Raw genomic sequence first — 13,791 nt, 5'->3', positions numbered from 1 at the left:
CAACACTTGATAGTACAAAAGCCTTTTTAAAAAATGTCTGGGTACGCGTGAATCACAACAAAGCATCGTTTCCTGGGCCTGCGTGAATCCCTAAGCGGATGGGCTAGGACCAGGGAAAATAAACCTTTGGCATTAATTCAAATAGTTCAAATTTTGTAAATTTTACGCATTATGTATTGGATCATGTAATATGAGGACAACTGGAACATAAACTATATAAATTATTAAATAATAATAAGATCACTTTAAATAGGAATACGGAAATTCGGGTAGTTTATACGACAAATTAATTCGATTTCTCTCCTCATTTAGGAAAAATTTAAAAAAAATAACGATAAAATGTATCTGTTGACTACCCCATCAATATATATTGAGCTATGGGTATATTTTCAAAACATTAGCAACGTCAAATTTACTAGCACATAAATATTATTATTTAAGTCAATCGGTCGGAAATTGAGTCGGAAAAAGCTGCCTCCAGTGTGTTATCTTGGCTTACAATAACTGTTGATACTGTAAGAGGTTTTGAGTTCTTCCTGAATTAATATAAGCCGCATCTTCCACACGTTACATGATATGGAAATTTAAAAAGAAATCTTTAATATACGAGCAGCCTAAAAGGTTTAACAGCCCTGGAATAGGGATATTTTAGGGGAGCACTTAGATAGCATTCCATACATTTCAGGTGTGTGTGTAGGTATCAGCATACCGGAAAATTTTATTTCATGTGGTTGTTTGCGGACGCATCTTTTCCATTCAAATATATGCGGCTATACTCACTCATACCTATTGGAGATAAGGGATGTGGGATTTTTATTATAGGTAGAGTTGTTAGGAATGATAAACGGCGACCATAAAAAGGCTGAGCTGGATGTAAAAAAAAATCTATATTATATATAAGCAATACTTCGAGACTTCAACTTAAATTATAAGCGTAGTTTAGAAACATTCATGTTCATCACACAAACATTTTCTAGTTGTTGGAATCGAACCCACCGCCTTGGATTAAGAAAGCAGCTCATATAAATGATTATAAATCTGAAGGATCCAGATCAACATTCATTATTATTCTCCGAAGTACAAATAAAGAAAACTCAATTCATATATTTTTACATCTATATTCACCATTGTTTTTCGTTAAGGTGGATACCTAAATATCCATGGAATAAATAAATTCTCTATTCAGCACTGCTTTGCATTTTAAATCCGGTCAATAAATCGATTAATCTTTTCATAAATCCCTCCGAATTATACCGAATCGCGAAGGGAATGAATGCTTGGAAGCAGGATGTACGTAATTCCGATCTACCCAATCATCTTTGCTATTGTTTTTTAGTTATTTTACGTCTTCATGCTACAAGAATGCATCGATAGAACCAGTTTCTAGATAATGGTCGTCTATATCATCGGATGGCTGTAGCCGGATGGTCTGACTCCTGCTGCGCGCTCTTGTAAACCGCTGTTTATTGGTACATTACTCATTTATATTACCTGATTTGCTATACTGGGCTTCTGTTCTACCGTATTACAGCCTACAAATCAATTAGATACAGTCTTAAGTACACAGTAGAGGCTAAAGTTTATTACGGAGTCTACTGGCAAACTTAACGATAAGGAATTTCTTTTTTTTTTTAAAGGCAATGAATGATATGTTTAGAATAAATAATAATTCTTACTTCCTCAGTTATATTTTAAACTAGATTCCCCGCGTTAATTACGGGATGCAACGTACTGTTACATATACTACACTACACCTACCTCAATGAATCAAAAACTAAACGTAAAGTTTTTCAATCGTACTGGTAGTGACAACTATATAAACATAAGATATTAAGTATGGATAGTCATCATCATCATCATCATCATCATCATTTCAACCAATGGATGTCCCCTGCTGGACATAGGCCTTTTGTAGGGAGTTCCACAATCCACGGTCCTGGGCCGCTTGCCTCCAGCGGCTCCCAGCGACTCGCCTGATGTCATCTGTCCACCGCGTTGTGGGCCGATCTACGCTGCGTTTACCGGTGCGGGGTCGCCATTCCAGCACCTTAAGACCTCAACGTCCATCGGTTCTCCGATATATGTGCCCTGCCCATTGCCTTCAGCTTCGCGACTCGCTGAGCTATGTCGGTAACTCTAGTTCTCCTTCGGATCTCCTCATTTCTGATTTGATCACGTAGAGATACTCCTAGCATAGCTCACTCCATCGCCCGCTATGGATAGCATTTCAACATATTTAAATAAACGACTGAGGTGAGGGTGTATTATATACTTGTTTTTCTTCTTGGAGCTCACCGATTATTTGAAACCTTCAATCACGTCAACATTGCCAAACACAGGCATTGACGGCCGATTGGCGCAGTGAGCGACGTATTTTACGTATTTTATGTATATTATTTATAAAAATATTCATCAGTTATCTTAGTACCCATAACACAAGCTACGCTTACTTTGGGGCTAGATTGCGATGTGTGTATTGTCGTAGTACATTTTTTTTTTTTTTATTATTAATTTGTTTTATCACCTGTATCACCAGTATGTCTGTCTATGAATGTAAACAATTTGGTAATACAAAAGTTTCTTTTTCAAACATCGAATCCCTAGTCACTTAAATTGGACGCAAACTTCAAATACGAATGTATATACACGATAAGTAAAGCCATTAGTTATAATAACAGTAAAGGCCCTGTCCCAGCCTCCAGGATCGCATCAAACCTCGGAGGCTGAAATAAATTTATTAGCGAGGGAACATTTCGTGACCAGCACCGCACATAAGTCACCTCATGAATGTCACGATGTTTAGTGTAAGGAGATTGCATTTAAATACACGAAGTAGGTTAAAGCTGCGAGGGTTGCGACTGTCTGGAGAATTCATGTTTCCGTCAACACCTTAGCATATGATTTTCTCGCTTGCAATCGATGTTCTTTGTCCCTCATTATTATCATCACCGTCCTGTCTGCCCTGTCCACCACACTGGCCCAGTGCGGATTGATGGACTCCACACACCTTTGAGAACGTTTTGGAGAACTCTCAGGCATGCAGGCATCAAGTGATATTTTAATTACTTAAAACGCACATAACTTAGAAAAGTTACAGGTGTTTGCTGGGATTGAGTCAACTCCTGCCCTCCTTCCTATCAGTGGCTTGCACTTCGTACATGCACAAAAGCACTGCCTACCCTAAAATTTATATATAACTCGTATTACGTATAGGTGGAGTATTTTTGCCGTTTTATGCAATTTTATTGCTGTATGCATACCATACTAAGAAACCCAGTGCTCGCAACTGCCACTGGGCCATCACCGCTTCAAACTCTATGCCGTCAAATTAAAATGGCGTCTATGGTCTGTTCTGGTGGGAGGCTTAAGTGGCCAGTATTCACCATCTTTAAGAAAATAATCCATGTAAAATTTACCTACCTACTGAAGGTACTAACCGTTTACCTGTTAAGCGAAAATTATTAGATGAAATCAACGCTTGCACACATATATTTTAATAGATTTCCTATAACGTATAATTTTATTAGAGGGGTATAATCATGTAAACTGTAAATTATATTATAATCATAAATAATAACAGCCCGTCGCAGATGTTTCAACCGTTGCGGTGGTATTTTGTACACGAGCCAGAGGCTACTTGCAAATTAGTGTTTTTAAATACTTTAAGCTTTGACTACACATACATTTTTATGTGTTTTTAATAGAATGCTAGCCAAAGACAGTACTGAATGGCTTTGCTTCCGTGACTGAAGTGCTAATGCACTCGTATTTATATCAAAATACCCACTGTCACAATTTTATGAACATTGTGTATCAAATATAATTTTAATTATATCTAGAAAACTATTCAATAACTAAAATAAGGGTTTTGGTAAAAAGGCCAATCAATTTAGTAAAATATCTGCCACATATCAAGTTACACTTATCAAAATTTTAATTGTTTACCCACTTTACAAAATTACTGTAGCATATTACGTTTCCATCTTATCTACGTTATTCGATTAAGAAGTTCGAAGAATGTTAGTGTGTTTTTGAATAATATTAAAACCTTAAAACTATATTCTTGTTTTGATTCCCAAACCCCGAATTTATTACATTGAATGCGGTAGCAATTACTTGCTTGCGTTATTTTACTCACGTATGTTTATTATTTTGTATAAAAAAATGAAAAAAATGAAAAAATGGTTTATTGTCATGAAGAATAACAAAACAGAATCAAAAGTACTTAAACATAACACATAACATATATACAAATTTTGTTTTATTATTGCACAGATAAAAAGTGTACCTGTTCTCCGAACTAGTTGAGACTGTGTCTCGGAAAACAGGGCTAACCCGCTCGATGACATAGCTTAATACTAGAAATTAAGATCACTTGTATGCCCAAGTACTCGTGGTTGTGTTTGTACGTGTCCTAAATGTCCATGTCAGAATTATGTGTGTGTCAGTGCGTGTGAGTGTGAGTGTGTGTATTTGTGTGAGCTTACGAGTGTATTTGTGTGTGTATGTGTACGTGTGTGGGTGTGTGTGTGTGTGCGTGCGTAAATGTAACTATGAAAAATTGGTAAAAACGATTTTAAATTCACCCAATAAATTATACTAGAATCTCCAATAAATTTTCGGTAACTGCGTAATTTTGTTTAAGAAGCCACTTTTTAAGATTGCTTTTATAATTATAAGTATTCAGAGTGTGCAGAGAAAGGGCATGATGTAACTTGTTATAAAGGTAGGGTCCAAGAAATACAAAGTATAAAAGTTAATTTAAAAAAAGTAAGTAACGGAAAGAAAAAAAAGGCAGGGCTACTTGGGTTTGTCAATTCTATGACGTCATTCCGATACTGCTAATTCTACATTTAGCGAGCGTGGTTACCAGTGTAACCATAGGTGTGGGTGCAGCTTTATAATTGTAGGTGTAAATAGCCCATATTACTGAGTACGTTGGTTATAATTATGTAAATATGGTATACAAAAATGATATTACAAGGGTATTTGGAACGCGATATGGTTATTTTGGATTAGTATAATCATGAAGTTGAATTACCTATTTGTTGAAATACCCGCTTCATTACTGTGATGTTAGCAGATTAGGGTTATTTCAATATAACGCTTTAATAATATTTTACCAGTACTTAGCAATCTTTTTTATTGTATTTTATATAAGTAGGGTTGACAGACGTTTTGTTTAATTGGGACATATTGAAACTTTAAATAACACGTGTGATATATAAAGGTCGAAGGTAGTAATAAAGATTTTCCACCAAGCCAGAAAAAAAAGTAAGATTTATATTGAATTTTCTACGTCTAAATCGTTATCAACTGACATCACTAATTGTAAAATTAAAATATTCGTATTCACCAAGACTCAGGTGCATACTATCGAATATAATATTGATTTCTTTTTAGTATGATTGATGTAACTTTTAGGAATATTCTTAATCTATTATATACCACGAATACTCTTATTATAACATTAATTTCGGTTACACAGTGGCAAATAATGTTGCATTTTTGTTTGTTAAACAGTGCAATAATTTCAAAGAACCATGGTCAAATAGGGCATCTCCTTCAAAGAATTATACAATAATTCTGCATTGTCATTGTTTATGAGGAAAAAGGTAGACTTTTAGTAACTATTCCTGAAGTGAAACTATGGGATTTTATTATTTAGTTCTGCGTAGCAACAAATAGGTAGGTGTGAGTTTACTGACAAAACCACAAGTCGAAAGATAGTTAAAAGTTATTACATTCGCAACAGTACTTCACAGATGTACGTGGAATGTGCTAACTGTACGTAATCTGTAGTCTCTATGGATGCACTGAGCGGATCATAAATTTCTTCTTAGTGTGTAACTTCATCATATACCTATCTTCTTAGAGTACCAGATACTTATGCCTGTAATTCAACATTATACTCGCTCTTAATCGAGAGAGGAGGAGGAGAGTTTTCGCAATAAACTCTATACCGTCATAGCAAAATTGGCCTTATGTCACTTGTTATAGAGTTGTTTATTTTACAAACGTTCTGCCAAAAATCATAGCTGTAAGCAAATTTGAGCTTTCATTCAATACGAATATTATCCATTTTACTCTGATGTTCAAGTGTTTAGATACTCGATTGCATGCATGCTAATGCGCGGTGAGCGGTGATAGCCCAGTGGTTAGTGCTTCTGACACCCTTTTGGGGGATCAAGTTCTATCCCCGGCACCTAGCTTCAGAGTTCTTTGCGTTTTTATTTAAAAAAAAATATAACTTGCTTTAAAAGTCAAGGAAAACATCGTGAACGGAGAGCAGGAAACCTAAATGCCTAATTCTATTAATCTGCACTCCAGCTGTGGACAACGGTTTATAAACCCTTCTTGTTCTGCTTGTAGTGGGCAAATAACTTGATAATGATAATGATGATTACCCAACATTACCTAATATTTAAACTGGTTGTCATTTCTGAAAGAGTCGCTCAAACAAACAAACAAAAACCAATAAGCTTCATTATTAGCAAAGATAAATTCACAGGAGCCTTAGCAAATTATGCTTTTACCTATAATCGCAAGCAGCAACGTGTATCATTTACTAATGGCACAAAATGATTACTACAAGAAAACAAGTAATGGTGCCAATAGCCCTACAGCGTTTTCCTCTTAACTAACGTAATTTACTTGAACTAAAGAAATATATCATCGTCAAACAACACACCAGTTCTAAAGTACGTTATACACAGTAGGGTATATATATTTTCTTTATATCGATGATTGCTTTGCAAGTGCAAAAATGTTATCCATGGTTGCATAATATACACATAAGTTACCATTTCCTTCAGAATGTTATCCATGTATCCAGTTTGATTTAAATAAAAAAAAAAATCGATATAAGCAGAAGTTACTTTGCGGAATTCCATAATAAATTATGAAAATTATGAAAATTTTAAATGTATATAACATTTAAAATAATTAAATTACCCCGACTACAAATTGAATTAGTAAGTCGGGTTAAAAATTAACATAAACTTAACGCGAATGGATTCCCGTTTATAATCATAAAATACACTAATACAATCTCGTTAAATTCTTATATAGAAAATATCTAAAGAACATTCTAGATGAACAGTAGGCGAAGCGAAAAAGGTATTCGGAAATTAAACAAAGTTATTATTGCACGGTTCGTAAAGGAGAAAATACAATAACATCGAAGGTCGCTGCAGCCGGCTGCGCTTTCGATACAGATTGCCCGTTCATCTATCATGATTAAAAATCTCGCCAGTAACGGGAGCCGAGAAACTTGTAACAAAAGTTGTTACCCAGCGCAATTTTACAAAATCCTTCACGATATGGGTGCACTAAGAATTTAAACAAGTAAAATTATAGCTTCAATCAATCACGATTGAAACTCACATCCAGGTAACATGTTTGATATACACATATATGAAAGTAGCTGTCCCGGCGAACTTCATACCGCAGATCATTTTTTTTTTTGATGAACGTTATATTTTAATACTTAATATCCTATTCCGGTCTAAGAGGAATCCAAAAATCATATATCATAAAAATTGGTCCAGCCGTTCTTGAGTTATAAATGGTGTAACTAGCACAACTTCCTTTTATATATATAGATATGCAAAAAAAATACTAGCTTAGTTAGTACGCGTTCATTGCTGTGTGTTAAATTTCGATTTTACGTTTTGACAAATGTACGCAGTCTTCAGATAAAATATCAACGGCGTAAAATATATGTACATGGTTATTAAAAGGAACACAATACGTTTCACGAGTTTTAACTTCATACTTTAACCTCTTTTTTGTTTAGACAAAATTAAAAAAGTCATCTTTGTTATTCAAATCTAACCACCTGATTCGTTGATTTATGTGATGGTGAGTATGTAACAAAACAAAACGATGCTTTAATTATTCTAAGTTGTGATTATCATAAATTAAGTATTTTATGTTCAAGCTATATCGTAGCAACAGTGATATGATAAAAACATGCAAAAGAAAACACAACAGTAAATAAAAGTACATATCCATAATGATTAGCCGTTCCATGATATGTAGAGTTTTAACCATCTTCTTCTAGGTTCTTGAAAACAAATCTAGCAAAGAAACTACAATATACAATATACCAAATAAGTACAAAACCTTTTAAAAACTTGCTTACTTATATTGTTGAGAAAAATAAATATTTATTACTAAACACACCGACACCATGAAAATGAAGAAGCATTGATTATAAATAAAGAAACCAAAGTTATGTACATACATTAATTTCTTCATATATCTTCGTCTTGCAGTGAGGAGTGTATACGATTCCTTTTGCCCGCCCGTGGGCAAATATTTCATTTTCACAATTTTCGACTTCATTCGGTGAGCGGCTGAGCTCAAAAGTTGGCAGAAAAAAACAAGCCGTTCAACCTATGGCACAGTCTTGCTTTTATTTTGCCCTTCGCAAGATTCACCCAAATTTGCAGCACTCCTATAATGAAGAGAAAGAAGATTGAAGGTATTTACAGGAGCCTCTATTACTAACATCCACCAACATAAACTAGCGTTACCAAGCAACTACTGATTAACCGATCGGTTAAATAAAACAATGCAATGGGAATATATATTAGTCACTACTTTACCGTATCATTAACAATGGAAGGAGGATAAATAACTAATTGGTGCACATGCGTAAAACAAGCTATTGTAAAACGAAATAAACTAACACTCGTATTAACAACATTATTATGAAATCTCATAGTAGCAGCGAAAGCATAACGGAGCTTACTCTATCATTAAAAATAATCGGATTGGCTCCATTTGTTGATTTTAACTTATTTTGCTTGAAAATCCGTCAATAGTTCTAACAATCGGTGTTAAATATTTATCAGCTGTATAACAATTAAATTTTAGGCCTTTAAATACAGACGCCACAAACAGAAAGTCCTTACGAAACTTGGTTTTGGGAATCTAAAAACTAATCATGGAAACTAATATTATAAAGTACATATATCGGTAAATGCTCGATGCAATGCTGATAACCTCTGTTATTATAATAATTACTTAACATTACAAAGCATTATTTACAGTCACGCAGAGTACAGTATCTATAACGGTATCGAAATTCTAAATTGTAAAGATCTGATACAATTTTGATTGCGCATCTTAGATAGACTTGTGAATGGATTCGCTTATTACTAACCATATCAGTATTGGAAACTTGATTCTGAAGCCTAATGCATATTTGTTGTGGAATTTTGGGAGCATTTAATTAATTAAACCACTCTGAAAGTATGTTCAAAGAAGCATCATTTATATTAGTTACAGCTTCTAAATAATATTATTGCATAAATAACAAAACCTTGATTTCAACTTGTTAAATCATAGAAACCAATCTATTTAATATACAGAAAAACTAAATATGTGTGCCAATTTAGATCAAACCCACGGCCATACAATAATAAGATAAAAAAAGAAAGATTAATTTGAATAGAAGTTTATTTACAAAAGACTTCGAATGTTATCAGTTTCCAAGAATTTGGAATATGTAGAATATGTTCGTGATTTGCCCGAACTGAGACATGGAATTCAGAAATTCATTTTGAATCCATAGAATTTATCTCGTTAATTTTTTAAAGTAGAATATAAATTTAAAATGTTAACTAGAGAAAATAAAATGTTCACTAGAAATGATAAAAGTTAACGATCTTTTGTTATGCTCTCAAATAGCCCGCCAGCAAGTTTACAAGTTTTGTTGAGACAAAAACTGGAGGGAGATACAAAAATGATTCAAAAATACTAGCTTCGTTGAAATTTTTTACGAAATCTTAATTAATATTATAATAAAATACACACCCACTCTACATAATATGATTCTTAAAAAATATTTAGTTTTTATAGAACATTGCACGAGATTCTGAAGCGATTGAACGAGTTTCTTGTGATGTAAATTCATTTGAAGTATGCTCCAATAATGATTTAATCTTTAAACAGGTCCCAAGATTGATAAATTGATACGAAATACAATATCATTTGTAACAATATTGTGAGCGCTACTATAAACATTTTTAATAATAATGATGATTTGTACTTTGCTTTATCATTTACTTTATGCTTCTTTTTATTCATTTAAATATTTATAATCATGATTATAGCTAAACTGGTAAACTGGAGGTAGCCCATGACTTCGACCGCGGATAAATATTAATACGTAACATGTATCCCTCATTAGGCTCTCTTAAGTGTTAATTGTATTATATTGGTTGCTTGTGTTTAATTCGTCCGATCCCGGAATGTATAGTTTACATTCCTGTTTGCCCTGTATACCTAGGGTCAGTCGGAATTAAGAGAAGGCGAAAAAAGCCTTTGAATGGTCTTTCTTTGAGGAATCTTGCAATCTCAGTTTTATCCCTTTAGGCATAGATTTTAGAGAAACCCTTCCTAAGCGGATGCCAAAAACTTAAACGGATTCTACCTTCTAAATTTGAATGAATATAACTTTCTAAACCATGGTACCACCAAATAGTCTTTAGACTCCCATTTCACCCGTTTAAGACATGATTTCCAAATAAAAAGTAAGTAATCTAAATGTACGCCGTCTGTACGTTAAAATCAGCCCAGTTCATTTCATTTCATTATCTGTACACATCATGGGTTGGATGATTTTATTTAACTAAAACAAGTATAACTAATTTTCGAAATATTCTGGAAATAATACCGTCTCCCAAATAATGTTACATATTAGATTGTAGTTCTCTGAAAGTAGCTTTAAAAATATGTGGACTTGATAACTTAAGCTCGAAATAATCACGAATAGCAAAGGATTGGAAACAATTGTTGCGTAGGAAGACCATTTCGCAATATAACAGTGATATATCAATTTGTCCGGACGAACTAAAGAGCAAAAACTACCAGGATTACGTAACCATAATCGCTCTTTATAATGCCAAGTGCCAAACCAATTCAAATAAATGGCACTTTAGTAATTGCCTGATTGACGTCTAATGCTTGTTATGTGCAGACATGGGTATCATTTGTTGAAGAATTTTTTGCTACGGTTTTTTTTCAATTCAAGCGATCCAAAGGGCGATTGAAAGATTTGATTTGAAGTGCTCAATTTTCCCCCAACACCGAACTTGTAGAGCTTTTATAATATGCTGCCTAAACGGGCGTGACTTCTTATTATAAAATATATTCCATCGGCTATTAATAATTTGTTATTTTGCTTGCTTCAAACAAGTGAAATAACAAGTTCAAGTTAATGTCCTTTGAATTATGGAGGGTCGTTTAATCTTTAAGCTTTGTTTGACTAACTAACTCATACTCATCATCATATCCATTTATTATCGACCCGACACAGGGCACGGGTCTCCTCCCCGGAAATGAGAAGAGTTTGGTCCGCCACGCCACGTACGGATTGGTGCACTTCACACGCCTTTGAGAACATCATACAGAACTCCCTAGCATGCAGATTTCCTCACGATTTCTTCTTTCACATCCTTATATTTAAATGCTTAAAGCACTCGATACTTAAATGCTTAAAGTTAGAGGTATATGTATAGGTCGGTGTACAAACTCGGCTCCTCCGAAAATACAGCTGAAATCCTTACCACTTACTATACACATATTTAATTAATAGATTTGTACAAGGTTCATGGTTTTTATGAGTTAATTTGAATTGGACTTCACAAAAAATAAGCGGGGATAGTCTGGGCAGTCGGTAGGAGCTCAACTTCACTTTCCGGGGGCCATGTTGCGTTTTAGGTAATTCAAATATAAATAGCTTCAACGATGGGGAAACCTGCATGCCTGAGAGTTCTACATAATGTTCTCAAAGGTGTGTGGACTCCACCAATCCGCACTGGGCTAGCGTAGTGAAGACCCGTGCCCTGTAGTAGGTCGGTAAAGGGTTGATATGATGAAGTCACAAATGGTCTTAAAATGTCTATCAGATGCCTCAGTATTCGACAGTTTCTAGAAATATTTACTCATAGATACATATTCCTGTAGTTGATAAATATTACAACATTAGTCGTACATTTAATGGGTCAACAAACATGCGTTCTATTTAACAATAGTAAGTAAATACACGATAATGATAACGTTCCGAAATCTCTGAACAGACGAATTGTTTTGTTAGTTGAGAGGTCAGCGTAGTTGCTATCAATCATGGCAACTACTAAATTAACGTACGCTGGCGGCTATAAAACTGTTAGGCAAGAAACATAAATGGTTTCGTAATCGTTCGAAAGTCTCAGTGAAAATAATACTTACTTTAGTTTTTTTTATTACTATTATCTAAATAGGGTTTACTATCATCTCTTTCTTAGTAGTAAAAATGGAAAGACCAAGCAGATGACCAACCTGATTGTGATTGGGAAAGCATCGCATATTAACAAATATCCAAATTAAAGCAAGGTACACGAACTTTATAGTGCCACCCGCGCCCAGTGTCCATCAACCTAAGGTGTATAGGTGTTAAGCATAATGTGCTTATCATTTCAGACCAGAACACAGGAACGCAGCTTGGCGACAGAAATAAGCATGGCAGTGGTACTTCCCCTGACAAAAAAAAAATCTCTGGCTCAAAAAGCTCAACTTAGGTACAGCAGTATTATCTGAAATTGTCAATTTTATGGCATTTCTTGCCGTCCCTGAAATAAGGATTACAACTCTGAACAAGAGTCACAAATACTACAACACAACTGCTTTAAGCTATCCTAGTCAGGCCCCTGATTATATTATAGAAAATATAATAATAATAATAAATTTTATTTCAGGCATAGCCCATATGCAGTATATATTATATTTACACTTAACATTTTAAAAAGTTAACATAAAAATAAGCATAAATTAAATTAAAAATAATAAAATAAACACGAAACAAGTATTAAAATAAATATAAAATAAAAGATAGTAACAAAAACCACTATCCTATGTTGGTCAACTTATAAGAATCCGTTATAAACTTTCTGGTAGTTTTATTATTTAAAGGATTTTTTTGCTTTATTTATAGTGCATTAGCTTTCCTCTTTGTGATCCAAATAGTGTTAACATACTAATCGCATCCGACAACTCAATGTACTCCGAGGCATGAAACGGGAATACGTGAACATTAGTCTTGTCAGTGTCGGACATAGATCCAGCTACAGCAACAGATTTGGGTCAACACGAATGAAATGATAGTAACAAGCAGGCCCTGAATGCGCAAATTGTACATAATAAAGGCGGTGTAGTTTCATTTGTGGGTCAATTTGTCTTTTGTTATGTTATATACAGTTGCAGAATATTTTTTCGAGTGGATTTAAAATGAACAATAGTCGTGATAACATTTCTTCACTCCATGATATTTTTAATTAAACTTTTACTACAGTTTACAAAGTTTAAAATATATGAATGGTCTCACCGAGCATTAAATTACCCGAGCTTTTAATTATGCAATGTCTATCTCTACGGTGCAAGCTATATCTATGCATAATTTTCAAAAGATCGCTTTTGCTGCTGAGCTCTTTAAAACAACATAATCTTTAATCTTTTACTCAACCTCACACCACCTTCGGTAATGTACTCTATAAGTTTCGCTAACACACCGGAGAATCCTCGGGAAATTTTGACTATACAATGAATAATTGTTAACACATAATGTACTAACATACTTATAGTACGGTAAGATATTACCTGAATCAAAACTATAATAAAAGAGAAGTTTTATGTACACTCCACGAATGCATTATGCAAAATAAATACTACACAAATGCAATTAACTACGCCGTAAATTATAAGAGATACTGTACATACCATATGCTTCCAGGACTCACGTGA

General features: G+C 34.1%; 1 protein-coding gene across 2 annotated transcripts in view; it reads right to left on the bottom strand.

Moving 5' to 3' along the window:
• LOC120630933 (rap1 GTPase-activating protein 1) overlaps nt 1-13,791 on the bottom strand; it is a 204,507-nt gene that overhangs the window by 156,132 nt on the left and 34,584 nt on the right. Inside the window, exon 2 of one of the 2 annotated variants that reach the window (XM_039900288.1) lies at nt 8,249-8,461. The exons of the other annotated variant lie outside the window; for it this stretch is intronic. Coding sequence (XP_039756222.1) covers nt 8,249-8,349 — 101 coding nt within the window. The 5' untranslated portion in view covers nt 8,350-8,461. The remainder of the gene's footprint in view (nt 1-8,248; nt 8,462-13,791) is intronic. 2 annotated transcript variants of the gene reach the window in all.

This window comes from Pararge aegeria, chromosome 17 (assembly GCF_905163445.1).
Source record: "Pararge aegeria chromosome 17, ilParAegt1.1, whole genome shotgun sequence".
NCBI classification, from domain to species: domain Eukaryota; kingdom Metazoa; phylum Arthropoda; class Insecta; order Lepidoptera; family Nymphalidae; genus Pararge; species Pararge aegeria.
This window is presented reverse-complemented; position numbering and strand designations above follow the sequence as displayed.